The sequence below is a fragment of the Saccoglossus kowalevskii genome, chromosome 2 (genome assembly GCF_978046115.1).
Source record: "Saccoglossus kowalevskii chromosome 2, keSacKowa6.1, whole genome shotgun sequence".
Taxonomy (NCBI): domain Eukaryota; kingdom Metazoa; phylum Hemichordata; class Enteropneusta; family Harrimaniidae; genus Saccoglossus; species Saccoglossus kowalevskii.
The window spans coordinates 8,786,216-8,812,509 of record NC_140642.1 but is presented as its reverse complement, the minus strand read 5'-3'; the positions used below and the strand labels follow the sequence as shown (position 1 = coordinate 8,812,509).

At 36.2% G+C, this 26,294-nt stretch overlaps 1 protein-coding gene across 1 annotated transcript in view; it reads left to right on the top strand.

Annotated features, from left to right (window-relative positions):
• Nucleotides 1–22,744, top strand: part of LOC100368287 (D-glutamate cyclase, mitochondrial-like) — a 32,482-nt gene extending 9,738 nt beyond the window's left edge. The window contains exons 7-12 of the mRNA XM_085490770.1: nt 5,329–5,526; nt 6,246–6,506; nt 7,186–7,443; nt 18,917–18,961; nt 20,285–20,553; nt 21,474–22,744. Coding sequence (XP_085346896.1) covers nt 5,329–5,526; nt 6,246–6,506; nt 7,186–7,443; nt 18,917–18,961; nt 20,285–20,553; nt 21,474–21,614 — 1,172 coding nt within the window. The 3' untranslated portion in view covers nt 21,615–22,744. The remainder of the gene's footprint in view (nt 1–5,328; nt 5,527–6,245; nt 6,507–7,185; nt 7,444–18,916; nt 18,962–20,284; nt 20,554–21,473) is intronic.
• The last annotated feature ends 3,550 nt before the right edge of the window (nt 22,745–26,294 follow it).

Genomic DNA, 26,294 nt, shown 5'->3' with positions numbered 1-26,294 from the left:
ATGGCAATTTGTTTTTAGTTTTTTAGGGAATAATGGCACAGTGGAAATGGCTTAGGCTGTAATAATGGCACAGTGGAAATGGCCTAGGCTGTAATAATGGCACAGTAGAAATGGCCTAGGCTGTAATAATGGCACAGTAGAAATGGCCTAGGCTGTAATAATGGCACAGTGGTAATGGCCTAGGCTGTAATAATGGCACAGTAGAAATGGCCTAGGCTGTAATAATGGCACAGTGGAAATGGCCTAGGCTGTAATAATGGCACAGTAGAAATGGCCTAGGCTGTAATAATGGCACAGTAGAAATGGCCTAGGCTGTAATAATGGCACAGTGGTAATGGCCTAGGCTGTAATAATGGCACAGTGGTAATGGCCTAGGCTGTAATAATGGCACAGTAGAAATGGCCTAGGCTGTAATAATGGCACAGTGGTAATGGCCTAGGCTGTAATAATAGCACAGTGGAAATGGCCTAGGCTGTAATAATGGCACAGTGGTAATGGCCTAGGCTGTAATAATAGCACAATGGAAATGGCCTAGGCTGTAATAATGGCACAGTGGTAATGGCCTAGGCTGTAATAATGGCACAGTGGAAATGGTCTAGGCTGTAATAATGGCACAGTGGAAATGGCCTAGGCTGTAATAATGGCACATAGGAAATGGCCTAGGCTGTAATAATGTCACAGTGGAAATGGTCTGGGCTGTAATAATGGCACAGTGGCAATGGCCTAGGCTGTAATAATGGCACAGTGGTAATGGCCTAGGCTGTAATTATGACACATTGGAAATGGCCTAGGCTGTAATAATGGCACAGTGGAAATGGTCTAGGCTGTAATAATGGCACAGTGGAAATGGTCTAGGCTGTAATAATGGCACAGTGGAAATGGTCTAGGCTGTAATAATGGCACAGTGGAAATGGTCTAGGCTGTAATAATGGCACAGTGGAAATGGCATAGGCTGTAATAATGGCACAGTGGTAATGGCCTAGGCTGTAATTATGACACATTGGAAATGGCCTAGGCTGTAATAATGGCACAGTGGAAATGGTATAGGCTGTAATAATGGCACAGTGGAAATGGTCTAGGCTGTAATAATGGCACAGTGGAAATGGTCTAGGCTGTAATAATGGCACAGTGGAAATGGTCTAGGCTGTAATAATGGCACAGTGGAAATGGCCTAGGCTGTAATAATGGCACAGTGGAAATGGCATAGGCTGTAATAATGGCACAGTGGAAATGGCATAGGCTGTAATAATGGCACAGTGGAAATGGCCTAGGCTGTAATTATGGCACATTGGAAATGGTCTAGGCTGTAATAATGGCACAGTGGCAATGGCCTAGGCTGTAATAATGATGCAGTGGTAATGGCCTAGGTTGTAATAATGGCCACAGTGGCAATGGCCTAGGCTGTAATAATGGCACATTGGAAATGGCCTAGGCTGTAATAATGGCACAGTGGCAATGGCCTAGGCTGTAATTATGGCACATTGGAAATGGCCTAGGCTGTAATAATGGCCACAGTGGAAATGGCCTAGGCTGTAATAATGGCACAGTGGTAATGGCCTAGGTTGTAATAATGTCACATTGGAAATGGCCTAGGCTGTAATAATGGCACATTGGAAATGGCCTAGGCTGTAATAATGCCACAGTGGAAATGGCCTAGGCTGTAATTATGGCACATTGGAAATGGCCTAGGCTGCAATAATGGCACAGTGGCAATGGCCTAGGCTGTAATAATGGCACAGTGGAAATGGCCTAGGTTGTAATAATGGCCACAGTGGAAATGGCCTAGGCTGTAATAATGGCACATTGGAAATGGTCTAGGCTGTAATAATGGCACAGTGGAAATGGTCTAGGCTGTAATAATGGCACAGTGGAAATGGCATAGGCTGTAATAATGGCACAGTGGAAATGGCCTAGGCTGTAATTATGGCACATTGGAAATGGCCTAGGCTGTAATAATGGCACAGTGGCAATGGCCTAGGCTGTAATAATGATGCAGTGGTAATGGCCTAGGTTGTAATAATGGCCACAGTGGCAATGGCCTAGGCTGTAATAATGGCACATTGGAAATGGCCTAGGCTGTAATAATGGCACAGTGGCAATGGCCTAGGCTGTAATTATGGCACATTGGAAATGGCCTAGGCTGTAATAATGGCCACAGTGGAAATGGCCTAGGCTGTAATAATGGCACAGTGGTAATGGCCTAGGTTGTAATAATGGCACATTGGAAATGGCCTAGGCTGTAATAATGGCACATTGGAAATGGCCTAGGCTGTAATAATGCCACAGTGGAAATGGCCTAGGCTGTAATTATGGCACATTGGAAATGGCCTAGGCTGCAATAATGGCACAGTGGCAATGGCCTAGGCTGTAATAATGGCACAGTGGAAATGGCCTAGGTTGTAATAATGGCCACAGTGGAAATGGCCTAGGCTGTAATAATGGCACATTGGAAATGGTCTAGGTTGTAATAATGGCACAGTGGAAATGGTCTAGGCTGTAATAATGGCACAGTGGAAATGGCCTAGGCTGTAATAATGGCACAGTAGAAATGGCCTAGGCTGTAATAATGACACGATTGAAATGGCCTAGGCTGTAATAATGCCACAGTGGTAATGGCCTAGGCTGTAATAATGGCACAGTTGTAATGGCCTAGGCTGTAATAATGCCACAGTGGTAATCACAGTGATGGATGTTGGATATATGTACTGGTACTATATATTGCAAGTTCTGAACTCCGGGTTTCATTAAGTTCTGGAGTAGGTGCCAATTAGTGATACTTTTTCATAGGTTGCTAGTCTTAAAAATACAAAGTAGCTGGCTGAATTAGCCAAGTACATCAACAGCTATTTATCTGGTAGTCAAAACCTAAGAAAACCATTGTACGATTTACTTTTTTACAAGTATTCCTTCGATTCAAATTTCCCACCTTGTATAGACTGCGAATCTGAAAGTGTGCAAGAAGTGTGACGAACATTGCACAAGTCATGGCATACTCCTGAAATTCTCAGATGAAAGAAATGTTATAGTTAGTTATTTTATCTATATCAACTCTAAACAGGAAGTAAATAACTATTCATGCTTGCTTTATTAGTCCCTGTTCGAAACAGGAACTTAAAATTCGGTCTCCTTCTGTTTGTTTGTCTGTCAGGAGTCATATTTCAGAACCTGTGGACGAAATCTGTTCATTCTTTGCATGTGCCTAGTATTCAATCCAACCTGGCTGACTGGCAGTCATTTTGTTTTTCATGAAAATGTTGTATCTCATTCATCCTTAGTCAGTTTTTGTTTAAATTTAGTACATACATTATACATATAAGAATACATGTCTATAATGATTCGGTTCATGATTGGATCAAAGATGGCTGACTGGCAGTCATCTTGTTTTTCGGAAATGTTGTATCATAGACATGGTTTGTCATTTTCATTCAAATTTGTTATATACATTGTACATTTTAGATTACATGTCTGTGACAATTTGTTTTACAATCACTTTTTAATCATACTACTATTATATCTCCAAGGCTTAGGGATCATTTTCATTCATCACCAGAAACGAGGGGACAAGATGGCCGACTTCCGCCCTGACCAGTGTTCCCCAGTCAAATAAACATCATAGAATGTGCCATAGAGAATGCATTGCATAAACATATATTAAAACAAAATTTAATTTTGAGTTTATATTTTTCATTTTTTCACTTTTGTGTGCTTCGTAATAGACAGGTGACGTTCCAAGCTTTCGATATGTTATAGACGTTTTCATCAAAACTCCACCAATAAATGCCCAACTTGCCGTAAAACCTGATGATAAATCCTACACTGGTCCAGTGTATTACCAATGGACGATGTGTATTTGTGTGCCAGACTCTATTTTTAAAAATAGGAAAATGCACTAACGCAGGTGACTGTTCAAGTTTGTTTGCTTCGTTCTGGATACTCTCTGGTTCAATGAACACGACGACGCAGCTGACGCAGTTGTAGACGCAGTATTCGCTGCCCAAATTAGAGTTGAAATTCATGCATTTTTTACACAGATATACAATTCAGTTGTTAGCAAATATAACTGTTTTAATCCAATTAACAACAGGAAGTAACCTGAATCAAGATTTCTTTTATGCTCGTTAGTTCATGGAGGTAAAAAGAGCATGGTTAGTCCATGTTAAATCACCCCACTTTTCGAGCGCAAACCACTATCGCCATACTGCTTTTGATGCTGAAGGTCAGACCGCAAGATCGATATATTGTATCGGTCGTTTTCCCTTTTTATAAAAGAGGCGTTTCAGCCCACTGTCTGTCCGTGAGTTGTGTATTGTTCCACGACAGTCTTGACTTTTGTTTTATAATGCGTCAGACAAATGTAGTTTGCGTACCAATCGCCATTGACGAAAACAATGATATTTACAAGATTAGTCTGTTCACATATTTTTGTATTAAGTATTTAATGGGTGGCTGTCTTCAATACCACCATAAGAGTGTACCTAATGGTATCTCGTTCTCTGGCAACTAACACCATTTATTACATGGCTTCATATGATCAGCTAACAAATACAAGTGGGCACAGAATAAAGGAAACAAAAGATTACCTCACTTACTATTGTTTCCAACCCCAAGCTGTGAACTACTTAAATAATTAAATTATATAAACTATAACAATAGACTCTCAATTAGGCTAAACAATAGATCTTTAAAGTCTATTACATCATCCGTTGTCTTGAATAATTTTGCATGTAATTATAGTCACTGCAATGGTATAGACAGGAAATCCCTACTTGACCAGATTCTATTGTCCATTTCTGGCAATGCATATTTGGCACATACATCATACATTTTGGAACTAATGCCCATTTCAGTTTGTTTCATAATCATATAAAAGATGGCCGACTGGTGGCCATATTGATTTTTGACCATACTACTATATCTCCAAGCCTTTTGGACCATTTTCATTCATATTTGACACAAACATCATACATCTAGAAATACATGTCGATGTCAGTTTGTTCCATAATCAGATCAAAGATGGCCGACTGGCTTCCATCTTTTTTTTGTGTTAACAACAACTGGTCACTGGGTATTTATATTTCCACTGTGTCATTATTTCCTGTGCCATTTCCACTGTGCCATTTGTATTTGTGCTATTATTACTATGCATTCCAAAAGCAATACATGAAAACCCACTGAAAATGCACCTTATGTCTTCCTTAGTTGATCCAGGTATTATCCTGACAATGTATTGTTTTATACACAAACCATTGATTTTAAATCTAAATATTTCTGCCTCTACAGTATGTTTGTTTTTCTATGTACTTTATTGAATTAGGTTTTTCCTACTAGGTTCGCCATTGGCTTTTACCCATTTTGCTGGCTGTATGTATATTTCTGACAGCCCTGCAACATTGAATGTAAAGATTGATGACAACGACAAACCCAGGGTCATTACCATAAGAGAAAATCCATTCTTTGCCAGTGCAGTTGGAGAGTCAGTGTTAAATAAAGTTCAGCAACTAGAAAGTGCTATGAACGAAGATCCTGGTAAGTGTAGTGGTACATAATTTACATATTATGTAAATAACTGGCATCACACAGTTTTTATCATATGAGTGATTGTTCGTCGTCGTCTTTTGTCGTCGTTCGTCATCGTCTGTGTCAATGTTTTACTTTTTCGACTTCTTCTTGAAATCTACAAGCCTGAATGCTTTGATACTTGGTGTATATGTACCTTGGGTAGACCTCTCTTAGATTTGTTCATTTCATGATGATATCTTCAATTCTCAAATTTTGGTGAATATTTTTTCGGCATTTTTGGTAAAAAATGCTATTTTCGACTTCTTGTTAAAAACTGTAAGTCCGATTGCTTTGATATTGCATATATAGGTACTATATGTGGACCTTTCTTAGATTTGTTCATTCTTTAATTCTCTAATTTTGGTGAATATTTTTGTAATTTTTGATAAAAAGTGATTGCTTTGATACTACATATACATATTGTTCATTTTCTAATGATATCTTCAGTTCTTTAATTGAAATGTGCATTGCTAACAGCAGAGCTATCTCAGCCGACAGGCTACTTGTTCTAGAATATGTGGAATTCAAAAGGTCACATGTTTTATTATTATAGAATATTTCTTTAACCTAATTCTGACCTGACCCATAATCTATTTGACAGTAGGACTATGTATTCATTAAGCATCGTACAATGATTAGTGCTTGGCTGTAGTTGTTTAATAACAATGCTTTGTTTGTTTTTTCAGGTAATCGAGGCATTTCTTCTCTCATAGTGAAAGGAGACCTGATCAAGTCTGCTCTCAACATATCTCATGCATCTTCTGTTGCCATAACAACAGGTTTTCCCTGTCTAACAAATAAACCTGTTCCATATGAGAATGACGGTTTGTCAGGAACTTTTGCCATGGCAACTATGCTGCAAGCAATGGGAAAGCAAGTTACCATTGTAGTAGATACTGAAATGGAAAAATTAATGAATGACATTGTTGCTGACCTTGTCTCGAAAGGTAATGGAAAAATGTTGTCACAATTGATCATTTCACAGACTTGCAAAATATGTTTGCATCTTATGATTTTTCCTTGTAATCTTTATTGCACAGAGCTTTATATGTATAAATTATTAACTGCTTTTGAACATATTGATTTGTGTGTGTACCAGGGTTTTTTCTAGAAAAAATGAACAAGAGGGAGCACACACATATTGGAAGCTTTCTGCGCTGTTTTAACGATTTATCTATCGCCATTGAAATATTTTTGGAGTATTTTTAGCGTATTTGGTGTGCAGACACATTGTCAGCTGGTGTTTCACGGAGAAAAATATATTTGAGAAAGATTTCATGTCGTACGGCAGCATGGAAGTTCACAACTCAAGAAATATATTTATGACTTTAAAGTTAAATCGGCAATTTGGTAAGAGGGCGCCAGTCGAGAGTATCAGGGCGCTGCGCCCATGTTCCTCGGTTTAGAAAAAAACCTGGTGTACCAATATCAACATATCATTGAGAGATCATTTATCAGAAAACTGTCAATTACTGTTTATTTATTAATTTAATAACTAATTTATTAATTATTTGTTTCATTATACCCTGTTCAGGCTATAGTTTGAGATTCATTTATCTGTGCATTCATATGTATGTGCTTGAAGCCTAAATTCTCATCATTAATTTGATATTCATCCAATTGTAGGTATCCTCTCACAACAAATAGATGTATTGTCATTCCCACCTCCTGGACAGGAAGCATCATTGGAGAATGCCAAACTATTCTTAAATGAAGTAGATGATTTACATCCCAAATATGGACATTTAATAGCTATAGAAAGAGCAGGAAGAACAAGCAAGAAAGCATGGAAAACTATGAAGAATGTTGATATTACATCACTTGTATCTAACATAGATTTATTGTTTGATGCATCCAAAGATATGACATACCTTTCAACTACTGGTAAGTAAATGTATGTTATAGTTTAATGAGACATCATTTTTTTTTTCATTTGTGGTGATATCCATTCATGAACTATTGCTGTCAGACACAATAACATGTATGGTCATTGACAACTCCCGTAAATGTTGCACACTGAGATCACCAATATCTGATGCTATGAAAACAATGATTTCTGAATTTGCTCATTTTCCAAATTACTGTAGGCCTCAGTGATTCAGAGTTGATGCAAAGCTTTGTGAATCCAAGAGTATTGAATCACTATTCCAATCATTTGGCAAATAATCAAGTAGCAACTGAAATGATCACCAACATTTTGACGCCCTAAAAAATTCATTGGAAATTGGATGTTTACTATTATATAATATTCTCTCTATTTATAATGCATGTGTTCTCATAGACTAAATAAAAACTCTAGAGTAGATTGGCTTATGTATATGACTGAGGTATGTCTATGGTCAAAATAAGTCATATTTGAACCTTTTCACCACCAGTTCCCTCTTTTTATCACAAATTCACAAAAAAAATCATGTTTATAGTCTGCACTTTCCTTCAGAAGACAAAAATAGCCAAATTTTTTAATACAAACTGAAAATTGACTCAAATTTTGTCAGTTGACTACAAAATTAGGGTTCATTTCTAGAAATATTGAAGAATATAAGAAAACAAGTGCAAACAAATTTTGGGCAAGAAATTCTGGTGCCCTAAATTGTTTGCACTTTTTTTAAATGCTTCTATTTGAGATGGGCGATCTTCTGAGAGAAAAGATTCTATTTGAGATGGGCGATCTTCTGAGAGAAAAGATTCTATTTGAGATGGGAGATCTTCTGAGAGAAAAGATTCTATTTGAGATGGGCTATCTTCTGAGGGAAAAGATTCGATTTGAGATGGGCTATCTTCTGAGAGAAAAGATTCTATTTGAGATGAGCTATCTTCTGAGTGAAAAGATTCTATTTGAGATGGGCGATCTTCTGAGAGAAAAGATTCTATTTGAGATGGGCGATCTTCTGAGAGAAAATATTCTATTTGAGATGGGCTATCTTCTGAGAGAAAAGATTCTATTTGAGATGGGCTATCTTCTGAGAGAAAAGATTCTATTTGAGATGGGCTATCTTCTGAGAGAAGAGATTCTATTTGAGATGGGCTATCTTCTGAGAGAAAAGATTCTATTTGAGATGGGCTATCTTCTGAGAGAAAAGATTCGATTTGAGATGGACTATCTTCTGAGAGAAAAGATTCGATTTGAGATGGGCTATCTTCTGAGAGAAAAGATTCGATTTGAGATGGGCTATCTTCTGAGAGAAAAGATTCTATTTGAGATGGGCTATCTTCTGAGAGAAAAGATTCTATTTGAGATGGGCTATCTTCTGAGAGAAAAGATTCGATTTGAGATGGACTATCTTCTGAGAGAAAAGATTCTATTTGAGATGGGCTATCTTCTGAGAGAAAAGATTCGATTTGAGATGGGCTATCTTCTGAGAGAAAAGATTCTATTTGAGATGGGCGATCTTCTGAGAGAAAAGATTCTATTTGAGATGGGCTATCTTCTGAGAGAAAAGATTCGATTTGAGATGGGCGATCTTCTGAGGGAAAAGATTCGATTTGAGATGGGCTATCTTCTGAGAGAAAAGATTCTATTTGAGATGAGCTATCTTCTGAGTGAAAAGATTCTATTTGAGATGGGCTATCTTCTGAGAGAAAAGATTCTATTTGAGATGGGCGATCTTCTGAGAGAAAAGATTCTATTTGAGATGGGCGATCTTCTGAGAGAAAAGATTCTATTTGAGATGGGCGATCTTCTGAAGGAAAAGATTCTATTTGAGATGGGCGATCTTCTGAGAGAAAAGATTCTATTTGAGATGGGCTATCTTCTGAGAGAAAAGATTCTATTTGAGATGGGCTATCGTCTGAGAGAAAAGATTCTATTTGAGATGGGCTATCTTCTGAGAGAAAAGATTCTATTTGAGATGGGCGATCTTCTGAGAGAAAAGATTCTATTTGAGATGGGCGATCTTCTGAGAGAAAAGATTCTATTTGAGATGGGCGATCTTCTGAAGGAAAAGATTCTATTTGAGATGGGCGATCTTCTGAGAGAAAAGATTCTATTTGAGATGGGCTATCTTCTGAGAGAAAAGATTCTATTTGAGATGGGCTATCGTCTGAGAGAAAAGATTCTATTTGAGATGGGCTATCTTCTGAGAGAAAAGATTCTATTTGAGATGGGCTATCTTCTGAGAGAAAAGATTCGATTTGAGATGGACTATCTTCTGAGAGAAAAGATTCGATTTGAGATGGGCTATCTTCTGAGAGAAAAGATTCTATTTGAGATGGGCTATCTTCTGAGAGAAAAGATTCTATTTGAGATGGGCTATCTTCTGAGAGAAAAGATTCTATTTGAGATGGGCTATCTTCTGAGAGAAAAGATTCGATTTGAGATGGACTATCTTCTGAGAGAAAAGATTCTATTTGAGATGGGCTATCTTCTGAGAGAAAAGATTCTATTTGAGATGGGCTATCTTCTGAGAGAAAAGATTCGATTTGAGATGGACTATCTTCTGAGAGAAAAGATTCTATTTGAGATGGGCTATCTTCTGAGAGAAAAGATTCGATTTGAGATGGGCTATCTTCTGAGAGAAAAGATTCTATTTGAGATGGGCGATCTTCTGAGAGAAAAGATTCTATTTGAGATGGGCTATCTTCTGAGAGAAAAGATTCGATTTGAGATGGGCGATCTTCTGAGGGAAAAGATTCGATTTGAGATGGGCTATCTTCTGAGAGAAAAGATTCTATTTGAGATGAGCTATCTTCTGAGTGAAAAGATTCTATTTGAGATGGGCTATCTTCTGAGAGAAAAGATTCTATTTGAGATGGGCGATCTTCTGAGAGAAAAGATTCTATTTGAGATGGGCGATCTTCTGAGAGAAAAGATTCTATTTGAGATGGGCGATCTTCTGAAGGAAAAGATTCTATTTGAGATGGGCGATCTTCTGAGAGAAAAGATTCTATTTGAGATGGGCTATCTTCTGAGAGAAAAGATTCTATTTGAGATGGGCTATCGTCTGAGAGAAAAGATTCTATTTGAGATGGGCTATCTTCTGAGAGAAAAGATTCTATTTGAGATGGGCGATCTTCTGAGAGAAAAGATTCTATTTGAGATGGGCGATCTTCTGAGAGAAAAGATTCTATTTGAGATGGGCGATCTTCTGAAGGAAAAGATTCTATTTGAGATGGGCGATCTTCTGAGAGAAAAGATTCTATTTGAGATGGGCTATCTTCTGAGAGAAAAGATTCTATTTGAGATGGGCTATCGTCTGAGAGAAAAGATTCTATTTGAGATGGGCTATCTTCTGAGAGAAAAGATTCTATTTGAGATGGGCTATCTTCTGAGAGAAAAGATTCGATTTGAGATGGACTATCTTCTGAGAGAAAAGATTCGATTTGAGATGGGCTATCTTCTGAGAGAAAAGATTCTATTTGAGATGGGCTATCTTCTGAGAGAAAAGATTCTATTTGAGATGGGCTATCTTCTGAGAGAAAAGATTCTATTTGAGATGGGCTATCTTCTGAGAGAAAAGATTCGATTTGAGATGGACTATCTTCTGAGAGAAAAGATTCGATTTGAGATGGGCTATCTTCTGAGAGAAAAGATTCGATTTGAGATGGGCTATCTTCTGAGAGAAAAGATTCTATTTGAGATGGGCTATCTTCTGAGAGAAAAGATTCGATTTGAGATGGGCGATCTTCTGAGAGAAAAGATTCGATTTGAGATGGGCTATCTTCTGAGAGAAAAGATTCTATTTGAGATGGGCGATCTTCTGAGAGAAAAGATTCTATTTGAGATGGGCGATCTTCTGAGAGAAAAGATTCTATTTGAGATGGACTATCTTCTGAGAGAAAAGATTCGATTTGAGATGGGCTATCTTCTGAGAGAAAAGATTCTATTTGAGATGGGCGATCTTCTGAAGGAAAAGATTCTATTTGAGATGGGCGATCTTCTGAGAGAAAAGATTCTATTTGAGATGGGCTATCTTCTGAGAGAAAAGATTCTATTTGAGATGGGCTATCGTCTGAGAGAAAAGATTCTATTTGAGATGGGCTATCTTCTGAGAGAAAAGATTCTATTTGAGATGGGCTATCTTCTGAGAGAAAAGATTCGATTTGAGATGGACTATCTTCTGAGAGAAAAGATTCGATTTGAGATGGGCTATCTTCTGAGAGAAAAGATTCTATTTGAGATGGGCTATCTTCTGAGAGAAAAGATTCTATTTGAGATGGGCTATCTTCTGAGAGAAAAGATTCTATTTGAGATGGGCTATCTTCTGAGAGAAAAGATTCGATTTGAGATGGACTATCTTCTGAGAGAAAAGATTCTATTTGAGATGGGCTATCTTCTGAGAGAAAAGATTCTATTTGAGATGGGCTATCTTCTGAGAGAAAAGATTCGATTTGAGATGGACTATCTTCTGAGAGAAAAGATTCTATTTGAGATGGGCTATCTTCTGAGAGAAAAGATTCGATTTGAGATGGGCTATCTTCTGAGAGAAAAGATTCTATTTGAGATGGGCGATCTTCTGAGAGAAAAGATTCTATTTGAGATGGGCTATCTTCTGAGAGAAAAGATTCGATTTGAGATGGGCGATCTTCTGAGGGAAAAGATTCGATTTGAGATGGGCTATCTTCTGAGAGAAAAGATTCTATTTGAGATGAGCTATCTTCTGAGTGAAAAGATTCTATTTGAGATGGGCTATCTTCTGAGAGAAAAGATTCTATTTGAGATGGGCGATCTTCTGAGAGAAAAGATTCTATTTGAGATGGGCGATCTTCTGAGAGAAAAGATTCTATTTGAGATGGGCGATCTTCTGAAGGAAAAGATTCTATTTGAGATGGGCGATCTTCTGAGAGAAAAGATTCTATTTGAGATGGGCTATCTTCTGAGAGAAAAGATTCTATTTGAGATGGGCTATCGTCTGAGAGAAAAGATTCTATTTGAGATGGGCTATCTTCTGAGAGAAAAGATTCTATTTGAGATGGGCGATCTTCTGAGAGAAAAGATTCTATTTGAGATGGGCGATCTTCTGAGAGAAAAGATTCTATTTGAGATGGGCGATCTTCTGAAGGAAAAGATTCTATTTGAGATGGGCGATCTTCTGAGAGAAAAGATTCTATTTGAGATGGGCTATCTTCTGAGAGAAAAGATTCTATTTGAGATGGGCTATCGTCTGAGAGAAAAGATTCTATTTGAGATGGGCTATCTTCTGAGAGAAAAGATTCTATTTGAGATGGGCTATCTTCTGAGAGAAAAGATTCGATTTGAGATGGACTATCTTCTGAGAGAAAAGATTCGATTTGAGATGGGCTATCTTCTGAGAGAAAAGATTCTATTTGAGATGGGCTATCTTCTGAGAGAAAAGATTCTATTTGAGATGGGCTATCTTCTGAGAGAAAAGATTCTATTTGAGATGGGCTATCTTCTGAGAGAAAAGATTCGATTTGAGATGGACTATCTTCTGAGAGAAAAGATTCGATTTGAGATGGGCTATCTTCTGAGAGAAAAGATTCGATTTGAGATGGGCTATCTTCTGAGAGAAAAGATTCTATTTGAGATGGGCTATCTTCTGAGAGAAAAGATTCGATTTGAGATGGGCGATCTTCTGAGAGAAAAGATTCGATTTGAGATGGGCTATCTTCTGAGAGAAAAGATTCTATTTGAGATGGGCGATCTTCTGAGAGAAAAGATTCTATTTGAGATGGGCGATCTTCTGAGAGAAAAGATTCGATTTGAGATGGACTATCTTCTGAGAGAAAAGATTCGATTTGAGATGGGCTATCTTCTGAGAGAAAAGATTCTATTTGAGATGGGCGATCTTCTGAGAGAAAAGATTCTATTTGAGATGGGCGATCTTCTGAGAGAAAAGATTCTATTTGAGATGGGCGATCTTCTGAGAGAAAAGATTCTATTTGAGATGGACTATCTTCTGAGAGAAAAGATTCGATTTGAGATGGGCTATCTTCTGAGAGAAAAGATTCGATTTGAGATGGGCTATCTTCTGAGAGAAAAGATTCTATTTGAGATGGGCGATCTTCTGAGAGAAAAGATTCTATTTGAGATGGGCTATCTTCTGAGGGAAAAGATTCGATTTGAGATGGGCTATCTTCTGAGAGAAAAGATTCTATTTGAGATGAGCTATCTTCTGAGTGAAAAGATTCTATTTGAGATGGGCTATCTTCTGAGAGAAAAGATTCTATTTGAGATGGGCGATCTTCTGAGAGAAAAGATTCTATTTGAGATGGGCGATCTTCTGAGAGAAAAGATTCTATTTGAGATGGGCTATCTTCTGAGAGAAAAGATTCTATTTGAGATGGGCGATCTTCTGAGAGAAAAGATTCTATTTGAGATGGGCGATCTTCTGAGAGAAAAGATTCTATTTGAGATGGGCTATCTTCTGAGAGAAAAGATTCTATTTGAGATGGGCTATCTTCTGAGAGAAAAGATTCTATTTGAGATGGGCTATCTTCTGAGAGAAAAGATTCTATTTGAGATGGGCTATCGTCTGAGAGAAAAGATTCTATTTGAGATGGGCTATCTTCTGAGAGAAAAGATTCTATTTGAGATGGGCTATCTTCTGAGAGAAAAGATTCGATTTGAGATGGACTATCTTCTGAGAGAAAAGATTCGATTTGAGATGGGCTATCTTCTGAGAGAAAAGATTCGATTTGAGATGGGCTATCTTCTGAGAGAAAAGATTCTATTTGAGATGGGCTATCTTCTGAGAGAAAAGATTCTATTTGAGATGGGCTATCTTCTGAGAGAAAAGATTCGATTTGAGATGGACTATCTTCTGAGAGAAAAGATTCGATTTGAGATGGGCTATCTTCTGAGAGAAAAGATTCGATTTGAGATGGGCTATCTTCTGAGAGAAAAGATTCTATTTGAGATGGGCGATCTTCTGAGAGAAAAGATTCTATTTGAGATGGGCTATCTTCTGAGAGAAAAGATTCGATTTGAGATGGGCGATCTTCTGAGAGAAAAGATTCGATTTGAGATGGGCTATCTTCTGAGAGAAAAGATTCTATTTGAGATGGGCGATCTTCTGAGAGAAAAGATTCTATTTGAGATGGGCGATCTGCTAAGAGAAAAGATTCTATTTGAGATGGGCTATCTTCTGAGAGAAAAGATTCTATTTGAGATGGGCGATCTTCTGAGAGAAAAGATTCTATTTGAGATGGGCTATCTTCTGAGAGAAAAGATTCTATTTGAGATGGGCTATCTTCTGAGAGAAAAGATTCGATTTGAGATGGACTATCTTCTGAGAGAAAAGATTCCATTTGAGATGGGCTATCTTCTGAGAGAAAAGATTCTATTTGAGATGGGCGATCTTCTGAGAGAAAAGATTCTATTTGAGATGGGCGATCTGCTAAGAGAAAAGATTCTATTTGAGATGGGCGATCTTCTGAGAGAAAAGATTCTATTTGAGATGGGCTATCTTCTGAGAGAAAAGATTCTATTTGAGATGGGCTATCTTCTGAGAGAAAAGATTCTATTTGAGATGGGCTATCTTCTGAGAGAAAAGATTCTATTTGAGATGGGCTATCGTCTGAGAGAAAAGATTCTATTTGAGATGGGCTATCTTCTGAGAGAAAAGATTCTATTTGAGATGGGCTATCTTCTGAGAGAAAAGATTCGATTTGAGATGGACTATCTTCTGAGAGAAAAGATTCGATTTGAGATGGGCTATCTTCTGAGAGAAAAGATTCGATTTGAGATGGGCTATCTTCTGAGAGAAAAGATTCTATTTGAGATGGGCTATCTTCTGAGAGAAAAGATTCTATTTGAGATGGGCTATCTTCTGAGAGAAAAGATTCGATTTGAGATGGACTATCTTCTGAGAGAAAAGATTCGATTTGAGATGGGCTATCTTCTGAGAGAAAAGATTCGATTTGAGATGGGCTATCTTCTGAGAGAAAAGATTCTATTTGAGATGGGCGATCTTCTGAGAGAAAAGATTCTATTTGAGATGGGCTATCTTCTGAGAGAAAAGATTCGATTTGAGATGGGCGATCTTCTGAGAGAAAAGATTCGATTTGAGATGGGCTATCTTCTGAGAGAAAAGATTCTATTTGAGATGGGCGATCTTCTGAGAGAAAAGATTCTATTTGAGATGGGCGATCTGCTAAGAGAAAAGATTCTATTTGAGATGGGCTATCTTCTGAGAGAAAAGATTCGATTTGAGATGGACTATCTTCTGAGAGAAAAGATTCGATTTGAGATGGGCTATCTTCTGAGAGAAAAGATTCGATTTGAGATGGGCTATCTTCTGAGAGAAAAGATTCTATTTGAGATGGGCTATCTTCTGAGAGAAAAGATTCTATTTGAGATGGGCTATCCTCTGAGAGAAAAGATTCGATTTGAGATGGACTATCTTCTGAGAGAAAAGATTCTATTTGAGATGGGCTATCTTCTGAGAGAAAAGATTCGATTTGAGATGGGCTATCTTCTGAGAGAAAAGATTCTATTTGAGATGGGCGATCTTCTGAGAGAAAAGATTCTATTTGAGATGGGCTATCTTCTGAGAGAAAAGATTCGATTTGAGATGGGCGATCTTCTGAGAGAAAAGATTCGATTTGAGATGGGCTATCTTCTGAGAGAAAAGATTCTATTTGAGATGGGCGATCTTCTGAGAGAAAAGATTCTATTTGAGATGGGCGATCTTCTGAGAGAAAAGATTCTATTTGAGATGGGCGATCTTCTGAGAGAAAAGATTCTATTTGAGATGGGCGATCTTCTGAGAGAAAAGATTCTATTTGAGATGGGCTATCTTCTGAGAGAAAATATTCTATTTGAGATGGGCGATCTTCTGAGAGAAAAGATTCTATTTGAGATGGGCGATCTTCTGAGAGAAAAGATTCAATTTGAGATGGGCTATCTTCTGAGAGAAAAGATTCTATTTGAGATGGGCGATCTTCTGAGAGAAAAGATTCTATTTGAGATGGGCGATCTTCTGAGAGAAAAGATTCTATTTGAGATGGGAGATCTTCTGAGAGAAAAGATTCTATTTGAGATGGGCTATCTTCTGAGAGAAAAGATTCGATTTGAGATGGGCTATCTTCTGAGAGAAAAGATTCTATTTGAGATGAGCTATCTTCTGAGTGAAAAGATTCTATTTGAGATGGGCTATCTTCTGAGAGAAAAGATTCTATTTGAGATGGGCTATCTTCTGAGAGAAAAGATTCGATTTGAGATGGACTATCTTCTGAGAGAAAAGATTCGATTTGAGATGGGCTATCTTCTGAGAGAAAAGATTCTATTTGAGATGGGCTATCTTCTGAGAGAAAAGATTCTATTTGAGATGGGCTATCTTCTGAGAGAAAAGATTCTATTTGAGATGGGCTATCTTCTGAGAGAAAAGATTCGATTTGAGATGGACTATCTTCTGAGAGAAAAGATTCGATTTGAGATGGGCTATCTTCTGAGAGAAAAGATTCGATTTGAGATGGGCTATCTTCTGAGAGAAAAGATTCTATTTGAGATGGGCGATCTTCTGAGAGAAAAGATTCGATTTGAGATGGGCTATCTTCTGAGAGAAAAGATTCGATTTGAGATGGGCGATCTTCTGAGAGAAAAGATTCTATTTGAGATGGGCGATCTTCTGAGAGAAAAGATTCTATTTGAGATGGGCGATCTTCTGTGAGAAAAGATTCTATTTGAGATGGGCTATCTTCTGAGAGAAAAGATTCTATTTGAGATGGGCGATCTTCTGAGAGAAAAGATTCTATTTGAGATGGGCGATCTTCTGAGAGAAAAGATTCTATTTGAGATGGGCTATCTTCTGAGAGAAAAGATTCTATTTGAGATGGGCGATCTTCTGAGAGAAAAGATTCTATTTGAGATGGGCGATCTTCTGAGAGAAAAGATTCCATTTGAGATGGGCTATCTTCTGAGAGAAAAGATTCTATTTGAGATGGGCGATCTTCTGAGAGAAAAGATTCTATTTGAGATGGGCGATCTTCTGAGAGAAAAGATTCTATTTGAGATGGGCTATCTTCTGAGAGAAAAGATTCTATTTGAGATGGGCTATCTTCTGAGAGAAAAGATTCTATTTGAGATGGGCTATCTTCTGAGAGAAAAGATTCTATTTGAGATGGGCGATCTTCTGAGAGAAAAGATTCTATTTGAGATGGGCTATCTTCTGAGAGAAAAGATTCTATTTGAGATGGGCTATCTTCTGAGAGAAAAGATTCTATTTGAGATGAGCGATCTTCTGAGAGAAAAGATTCTATTTGAGATGGGCGATCTTCTGAGAGAAAAGATTCTATTTGAGATGGGCGATCTTCTGAGAGAAAAGATTCTATTTGAGATGGACTATCTTCTGACAGAAAAGATGGTAGTACCAGTACATGTTCTCACAATTCACACACATTCCAAGCATCACAAATTTTGAATAATATTTCTAAGGCCCTAATAAAAGTTCAAAATGATCTCATGGTGCAACTTTAACTCGGCAAAGCAAATTAAATAATTTGTGGATGTAGTAAAATTCATTGAGAAGTCACTTAACCTGCACAGTCAAATATTGTCTTCTACATCAATTTATGTTTTTTTCCTGAGCTGTTTTGTCTTGTTAAATAAAAGTATTTTATAATGTGTGCATGCACCAATTTATATATGTGTATATGGCATGTACTAATTCTAACTACATGCATAGATAACATGAGTTCTCCTCAAGGAGTTTTAAAGAGGTGCATCTCAGGTTCAGTCAACAGATTCCTTTTTGTTTTGTTCTTGAAAATTTAATTTCAAAACTGAAAATATATGTTTTCTTTTTATAGAAAAAAACACATGCTGTTCTATCACAAAGGACTGTGCTTGGTAGTTTGGCATTATTTCCTGTTAGTTATATCAAAGTTGATTGAAATTAGTTTTTACACAAAGAAGTTTAATTTAGTTGTGAAGATAATTCAAGAACATCAATATAGTAATTTTACAGTGTATTTGAAGCTGGTATTCAAATGAAAGTGGCTAATTATACTTTTACATTTTCCTGATTGATATATGCTAATTATATTCAAGTTTGCCACCCTCCTGAAATTTAATTTGGGGAGACCCCTTGATTCTTCATAATATGCAAGTCTGAAACAATTTCAGTTTAGAAGAGAGCTCAAACCTGGCATACTTTTATGTACTACTCTCCTTTCCCTTTTCTCCCCATATGGATTTGTAAGTCTAACTATCAATTTGTGTTCCACATGTGTGTGCGTGCATGCGACTTGCATCAACTAATTTCTTTCAAACTTGTTACAAAGACATACCAATGTATTATACATAGCCTGTCAATTTGCCCTTTCAAGCAATGGCAGACTGGTGACCATTCATAACACTGGAGATTTCCTTCTTCTAGTATACATCTGGCTTGATATAAATTAACTCTTATCATTAGAAACTTTGGTAATGGTATCTAAAATAATGTTTTTCTCTTAGATATAAATAATGGGAAATGTGAGACAAGGAAAATAACAAGTATGGGTATGTTGTACAATCAATTGTTGGAGTATTTTTCCTGACACAGTTGGACATATTACATTTATGAATATTATAGCTTGTTGTGAATATCATTCAACAGATTTCTGTTTTTCTGTAGCAGGAAGAGAAGGAGGCTGTGCTATACAAACCCTAGTCTCTATCTGCGTTCTAAGTGACTTGCCCAAGTACTAATTGATATGTATTTCTAGTACAGTTTGATATAATCAAAGATGTTATTGCAGTCATCACAACAGAACTTCAAACAAAAAGTTCATACTTTCATACGTTTGCACTGCTGATTGACTTGGTTTCATAATTTTAGTTGATATTGAAGTCAAATTTGTGTACTATTTACAGGCAAGATCACTCCCTGTGATCATCTCATGAGCTGTGACAATTTCCTGAAGAGACTATTATTTTCCATTTTAATAAACAAATTTCCCCAACTTTCTCCCTGTCTGCATGCATAGTTAAACAAAACTGTAATATAACTGAATTACCCTGTAGAAGGCAGTAGAACTTAGTGTAACAATTTTATCCATATTGCTGACACAATGTCTATGGTTTGTCTACAATGTTGCAAAACTGAATAATGGTATAAATTCAATTTGAGTGTATCAATATTTGAAACAACATTTTTGTTTGTTCTTCTGTTGTAACAACTGTAATACCCTGCTCTGACAATAGTTATGGGGTTAAGCATGTGTGTCTTGAGAAGATAAACCAGGTAAAAAGTGAAAATAACCCATGACAGTCAGAACCAGGTCATCACCAACAGTGCATGTATGGATTGTGAAAACAAATCTGCTCACTGGTTGGGTAATCAGGTGCTAATGATACATAAATGTTGGTTGCCTTATGTCTTTTGCTTGCTGCAATAATAACCTTGATTGCTTGAGCAGAATATCACTAATATTGTATGCCATTTCTAATACTACTCACTGTTTGTTTGAATGTCACTAAGTCTGTATACTCTCAGCGCAACAAAAGCTTTCCTCCATCTTTATAAATATTTATACAATTTACAATTCAAAATAAAAGGTTTCTATTATCTGATTGAATAACATTGAAACATTTACGCGCGCTGTGCTTGTTGATTGGCTGGTTGGATTCGAAGGCCACAGAAATTATAAATATCATGTATTTATGAGAATGCCTTTGTTGTGCTGAGATTAACATAAATCAAGAATAACATGTTTTGATAAATGGTGAAAGTAGAAGAGTAAAAGTTGCATGATATGTGCATTACATTGCTCTTGTAGATTCTCAGCTATAACGTATTTTAAACTAGCTACATAATATTATATTTATATTTATTTTTTCAAGGTATTGGTGATGGTGGCAATGAGCTTGGAATGGGCAAAGTACAGGAACAAGTAATGAAATATATTCCCCAGGGTAAAGAGATTTCCTGTGAAGTAGCAGCTGACTATGTTCTTACTGCAGGCGTATCTGATTGGGGTGGTTATGCACTGTGTATGGCTTTATATGCTGTCGGTTTGTGTCCTATACATGATAGATATGTCAGACAAAATATTGGATATCCACGATACAGTAAAGAAAAATTACAAGCTGCTTTGCCAACTGTTGAACGGGTAAGATAGTCATCTAAATGACAATTTACTTATCGCACATGTGAAGATTTAACTTGTTCTACATTCTTGAAACAAACAAATTCACACTCAAATTCATCTGGTAGATACCTTGCTCAAAGTGTTTGTTTGATCATGAAATGCTTCCAGTTATGGGCGAGATATTGTTTAAAGGAAGCCATATTTTGTTGCTATGAAAGCTACATTGACTGATCAGAGACTGGATTCTATATAATGATATACACATCTAAACATATTTGGTGCTTAAAACGATAATGCTTTCATCCTGGTATTTACATCATTTTTATCCTGGTATTGACATCATTTTGACTTCACAAAGGTGTTTTCTTGATAGAAACTTATAAGAACTCAAGTATACCAAGACTTGTTTTTAGTTTGAGCATGTGAACAACAAAATATAATACAGTAGTATGTCTTGTCTGTTTGTCCGTGTTGGACTTTTTGGTCATTGTTCAAAATATGTACAAATGGTTAACATGTATGTTGATTTGCTTTTTGTGTCAATGATCTTTGACAAAATGGTAACTATTTTTGTCACAATAATATAACTGTTTCTCAGATATGCCTGGACTGATTTTATTATTAATAGTATTGACATCTTTAAAAGTGGGTTACTGACACACGTAATTTTGTTTCATGAATTGATTCAATATGGTCGGTGGCCATTATTTTCTCATGTGTCTTACTTATTTTTCAAACCTTCCTTGACAAATTTTCTTCAAAGTTTGTACAAAAACATGATTATGTTTCTGCAAATGTCAATTTACCAACTGCAAATGTCATCACTGACATTGAATTATTAATATTGATATCATTGGTGTTATGAGTTTTAATTCAACCATCACATCAATGTCAATTACAAAGAGTTTATAATATAACATTGTCATATATTTTGTTTTCAGCAAGAAGCCATGTTGAGGACCTTGATGGATCATGAGATAGGTGATGGTATATTTCCTGAATTAAGCATGAGTATCGATGGCCTTCCATTCCATCCTGTCCATGAGAAGAAAATCAAACAATTATGGAAAGATTTCACTTAAAGTGGAAGCCCACTCATAAATTAAAATACCCAGAATTTATTCATTTTGCAATCAACTGTACTCCAAGGCAATATAAGGATATTGACCTAAACAAAATTGGGGGTCCCCAGCCTTTTTTTCAAGAAATTGATGGTTGTATTTTAGTGGGAAGTCGCCATTTTGACACAATTGAAACACTTTTACCACAGGTTCCTATGGCAGAGATATTATGCAATATCTCAAAATCTAGCCTGGTGACAAAATCATATATTGTTATTGATGGAGTACTTTTTGTTGTTCTTAATTATTTTTTAAAATCTGGGTTTTAAAAAGTCTCCAAAAATGCAATTTTTCTTTAACATTGTGTTCTATTGAATTGTTCTAAAAATAGCAATTTTCAAGAAATATTAGGACACGTTTCTCAAAAAGCTGAACTGTAACACACAAAATAATGCTATTTCATTGTACCATGGGACATTAACTTCATGATTGTACATAATAAACTAATGAACACTGTCATGCAATTTATGACAAACTTTGACAAACAATTATGACTAGGCTACTTCTACCTTAATGAATGAATACAATTTTCTTTAATTGAAAATGTTAATGTAAATAATAAATATAGTACACAAATGCTTAAAAATTCATTGTTAATAGGAGAAACAAATGTATGAGCAGTAACTTGTTTATCATTGGTAATGTGTTAAACCATTGAAATAAGATAAAAAACTTCATACTTTATCAATATTTACATTTTTAGTCTGTCAACAAATTTGCATATGAAACACAAATGCTTGAACGGACAAACAATCATATAATTGGTGAGTATGATACATAGTCAAATTAGGGAAAAATTATAAATAAATGTAAATATATGCAAATATATATGCAATTATGTAATAACTGCAATAAATATAATGACAATAAGCTGTTGTATGATTGACATAAACTCATTTCCTTCATTATTACAAATATTTTAAAATGTTAATGACAGTTAATCCAACCAGCCAATAAAACAAGCGTAGTGTGTATTGACTTTATTTGAACATTTTTAATGTTATTCCATTGGCCAATAGAAACTTATTGTTTCAGTGTGAAATTTGTTTGTTTGTGTTAATAAAATACTGAAAATTATAATTTACTTAAAAGTCTTCCTTTATTGTGCTATACATTATCATATTTGTTGTATCTTTGACTTTGCTATGCGCTTCTTGTACTTTTATTCATTGAGTTATGGTTACATAATCATGTGTCATGACCATGACTTTATTAGCTAATCACATTTTGCCATGATCATGTTAACTTGTATGTGTGTCTCCCTTTTTATTCTGATACGTTATTTTTCACATAATTAAGTTTACTTTGTAGCAACATGGAAGGTACTAACTCCATGGTAGTAACATGGAAGGTACTAACTCCATGGTAGCAACATGGAAGGTACTAACTCCATGGTAGCAACATGGAAGGTACTAACTCCATGGTAGCAACATGGAAGGTACTAACTCCATGGTAGCAACATGGGAGGTACTAACTCCATGGTAGTAACATGGAAGGTACTAACTCCGTGGTAGCAACATGGAAGGTACTAACTCCGTGGTAGCAACATGGAAGGTACTAACTCCGTGGTAGCAACATGGAAGGTACTAACTCCATGGTAGCAACATGGAAGGTACTAACTCCATGGTAGCAACATGGAAGGTACTAACTCCATGGTAGCAACATGGAAGGTACTAACTCCATGGTAGCAACATGGAAGGTACTAACTCCATGGTAGCAACATGGAAGGTACTAACTCCATGGTAGCAACATGGAAGGTACTAACTCCATGGTAGCAACATGGAAGGTACTAACTCCATGGTAGCAACATGGAAGGTACTAACTCCGTGGTAGCAACATGGAAGGTACTAACTCCATGGTAGCAACATGGAAGGTACTAACTCCATGGTAGCAACGAGCTACAAAAATATGTGTGTTGGATTCATATACTACATTCATTTATAAAATTTAATTAAATTTTCTTTTTAAAATAACTAAATACCGATAATATAAAAAAAAATGACTGCCCCAAAAATACATTGGCTATATGAGGCTAAGATTAAATAATTATTAACTTTAGTGCTGTGATGTATATGATAGTCTATACCATACTAAATGCTTGACATGATTTTCAAAATTCACCAGTTTGTTGTTTACTTATGTTGTTTCCATGGTAATGATTGGGTTAATTACTAAATTATCACAAGGGCTAACTTAGTTAGCCAATTAAGTCATACCCTGGTTCAAAATCTCCAGTTGCTTTTTAGTTTCACCCTCTGACCCAAATCTTTTATCCATATCATACTGTTGACTGTCACCTTCTATGTGAAAGTTGGTGAGCGTTTCTAGCAATCCAAAAGCAAATTATTTCATCATTTATTTCATTCATTCATTCATTCATTCATTCATTCATTCATTCATTCATTATAACTTCTATTTTATGATGGACACCACCATCAATGAATCTCAACTGCCTGATTTGTCTGATGCTCATTCTCAACATTTGATTGTGATTAGTCTATTACTAATTCCAAATCTGTTAGTCTGTCAGCCCTTACAATTCAGGTTGGCAAAATAACTGCGCACTTTTGTGGATCAGAGGAAAAAAGGAAGTTTTAAAGTTACCCCAAGTTGATACAGTACAACTCATTACTATTATACAGTAAGAATGTTACCCTTGGTGATGGGTACCTTATGCATCAGGCCTGTTCAGCAACAACTGCTAGATGCATCTGGGTCCTTCCTTTCTCAACAGACCAGCTGTATGAAAGCCTTCCTATGATGGACCAAGCCTGGCCACATTTTGGTGAGATTTACATTGTTACATGCACATACCCCAACTGTGTCAATGCTAACATTTACACGTGATGAACCAGTACATCATTGACTGTCCTGGCTCTTCTGCACATCTAGTGGGAAATGATGAAGGCGTTTCCACTCAAACTCTTGCTCACGTGTGGTAACCCAATGTCTCATAGCCTACCTCCAAGGATGAATGCATGGCAACTCTCCTGAAGCCCTTATCATTGCAAGTCAGTGGTGCTTCATCAATTTAGATGAAGATACACAGAGCAGAATCACAGATCACGACTAAGATTCCTGTGATATTTTCAAACTCTAGCCACTGAATTTCACATCGATCTCAACAAACACAATGTACTGACAATTTTCAGAAAGGTTTCACTGCTACTACCACTAGAAATTTACACTGGCAATTGACAAAAGACACTATTAAGCACTGTTGTCATGGGCGTGGCCATGGTAGCTGTGATGTCATGCAAAAGGGAATGTCCGAAAAGATGTACACCCAAATACGAAGGTTATGGTGGTTTAAAAAATACACATTACTAATGAAAATTCTATATAACAAGCGATATGATGGTTGAAATAAGAACAAATAAGCATTGAAATCGTGATGGTATAAAATATGAAATTGATGATAGCGTCATATTAATCTGATAGACATTAAAAGTATCAAGTATAAAGTATCAAACCAATCAGACTGATCCCATAAAAAAATAATGACATTGTCATGAAATGAACAAATCTGTTAGAACTTCATCAAAGATACCTTGTATCAATGCAATCTGGTAGTCTCCACAACAAGATCTATTAAAAAGTGATGTTTTTCATATATTTACCAGATTTCTGATCCGAATAATCAAAATACACTTCATGGTGCAATCAGAATATTGCTATACGAACCACAAACAAATTCGCTACAGTTAGGTCGCTTAGTTTTGGAATTACAGCCCAAACAAATTAACAACGAAAACAAACGATTCCTTGACATTCTGTATGCACACAGAAATACATGATTATGCGATTTTCCTATTTTGGGGGGAATACCAATCAATCAGAATATAACAAACATATTCTCGAGATATCACTACTAAATACTTTCAAGAACATTCTGTCTCACCTACCTGACGAACAATCGTACCAAGACTCAACTAAACAGACTACAAGGTTTTCCAAAAAAAAGTTCTATTTACAAGTCACATTGTTTGCCTTTCTCCCAATTGTTGACCAACAAATTACGCCTGACTACACTCCTTAACAATACACATCTCCAAAAACGGTTATTAAATTGGCCGAACCCAATTTACAAAAATAAGAAGAAGAAAAAGACGAAGCTTAAAAATGATGAGTCATAGATTTGAAGAAACTGGTAAACTTGTGACCTAAATTATTTGAGAAATAAACCAGATGTTACCCACAGTCACAGCATTGCCACATCTGTCCTTGGAGAAACTATGAACACACGGCTCATTTACAGACATCACACATACACATTAAATTGAAATTAAAATTAATAATTCAGATGAATATAATATAAAATACTAATGTACTTTATTTTCAAAACAATCCAAATGACTGAATTGTGTATGTATCCAAATAGTGTAGAATATTTAAATATAATACTATAATAGCATCCTAGTAAAAAAAAAGAAGTAAAATATTAAGTACAATTTCAATAGATAAATTATTAGATGAATCATTAAGCAGTTTTCACATTAACAATTCAATATTAAAAAACCCAAAATGGCACACAAAGTTGAGTATTTACAGCCAAAACAAAGTCAGCTTGGACGTTCAGTTGCGAGACATGACAAAATAAACGCAGCGAGTGCTACATTTCGAAAATAAAAATACAAAATA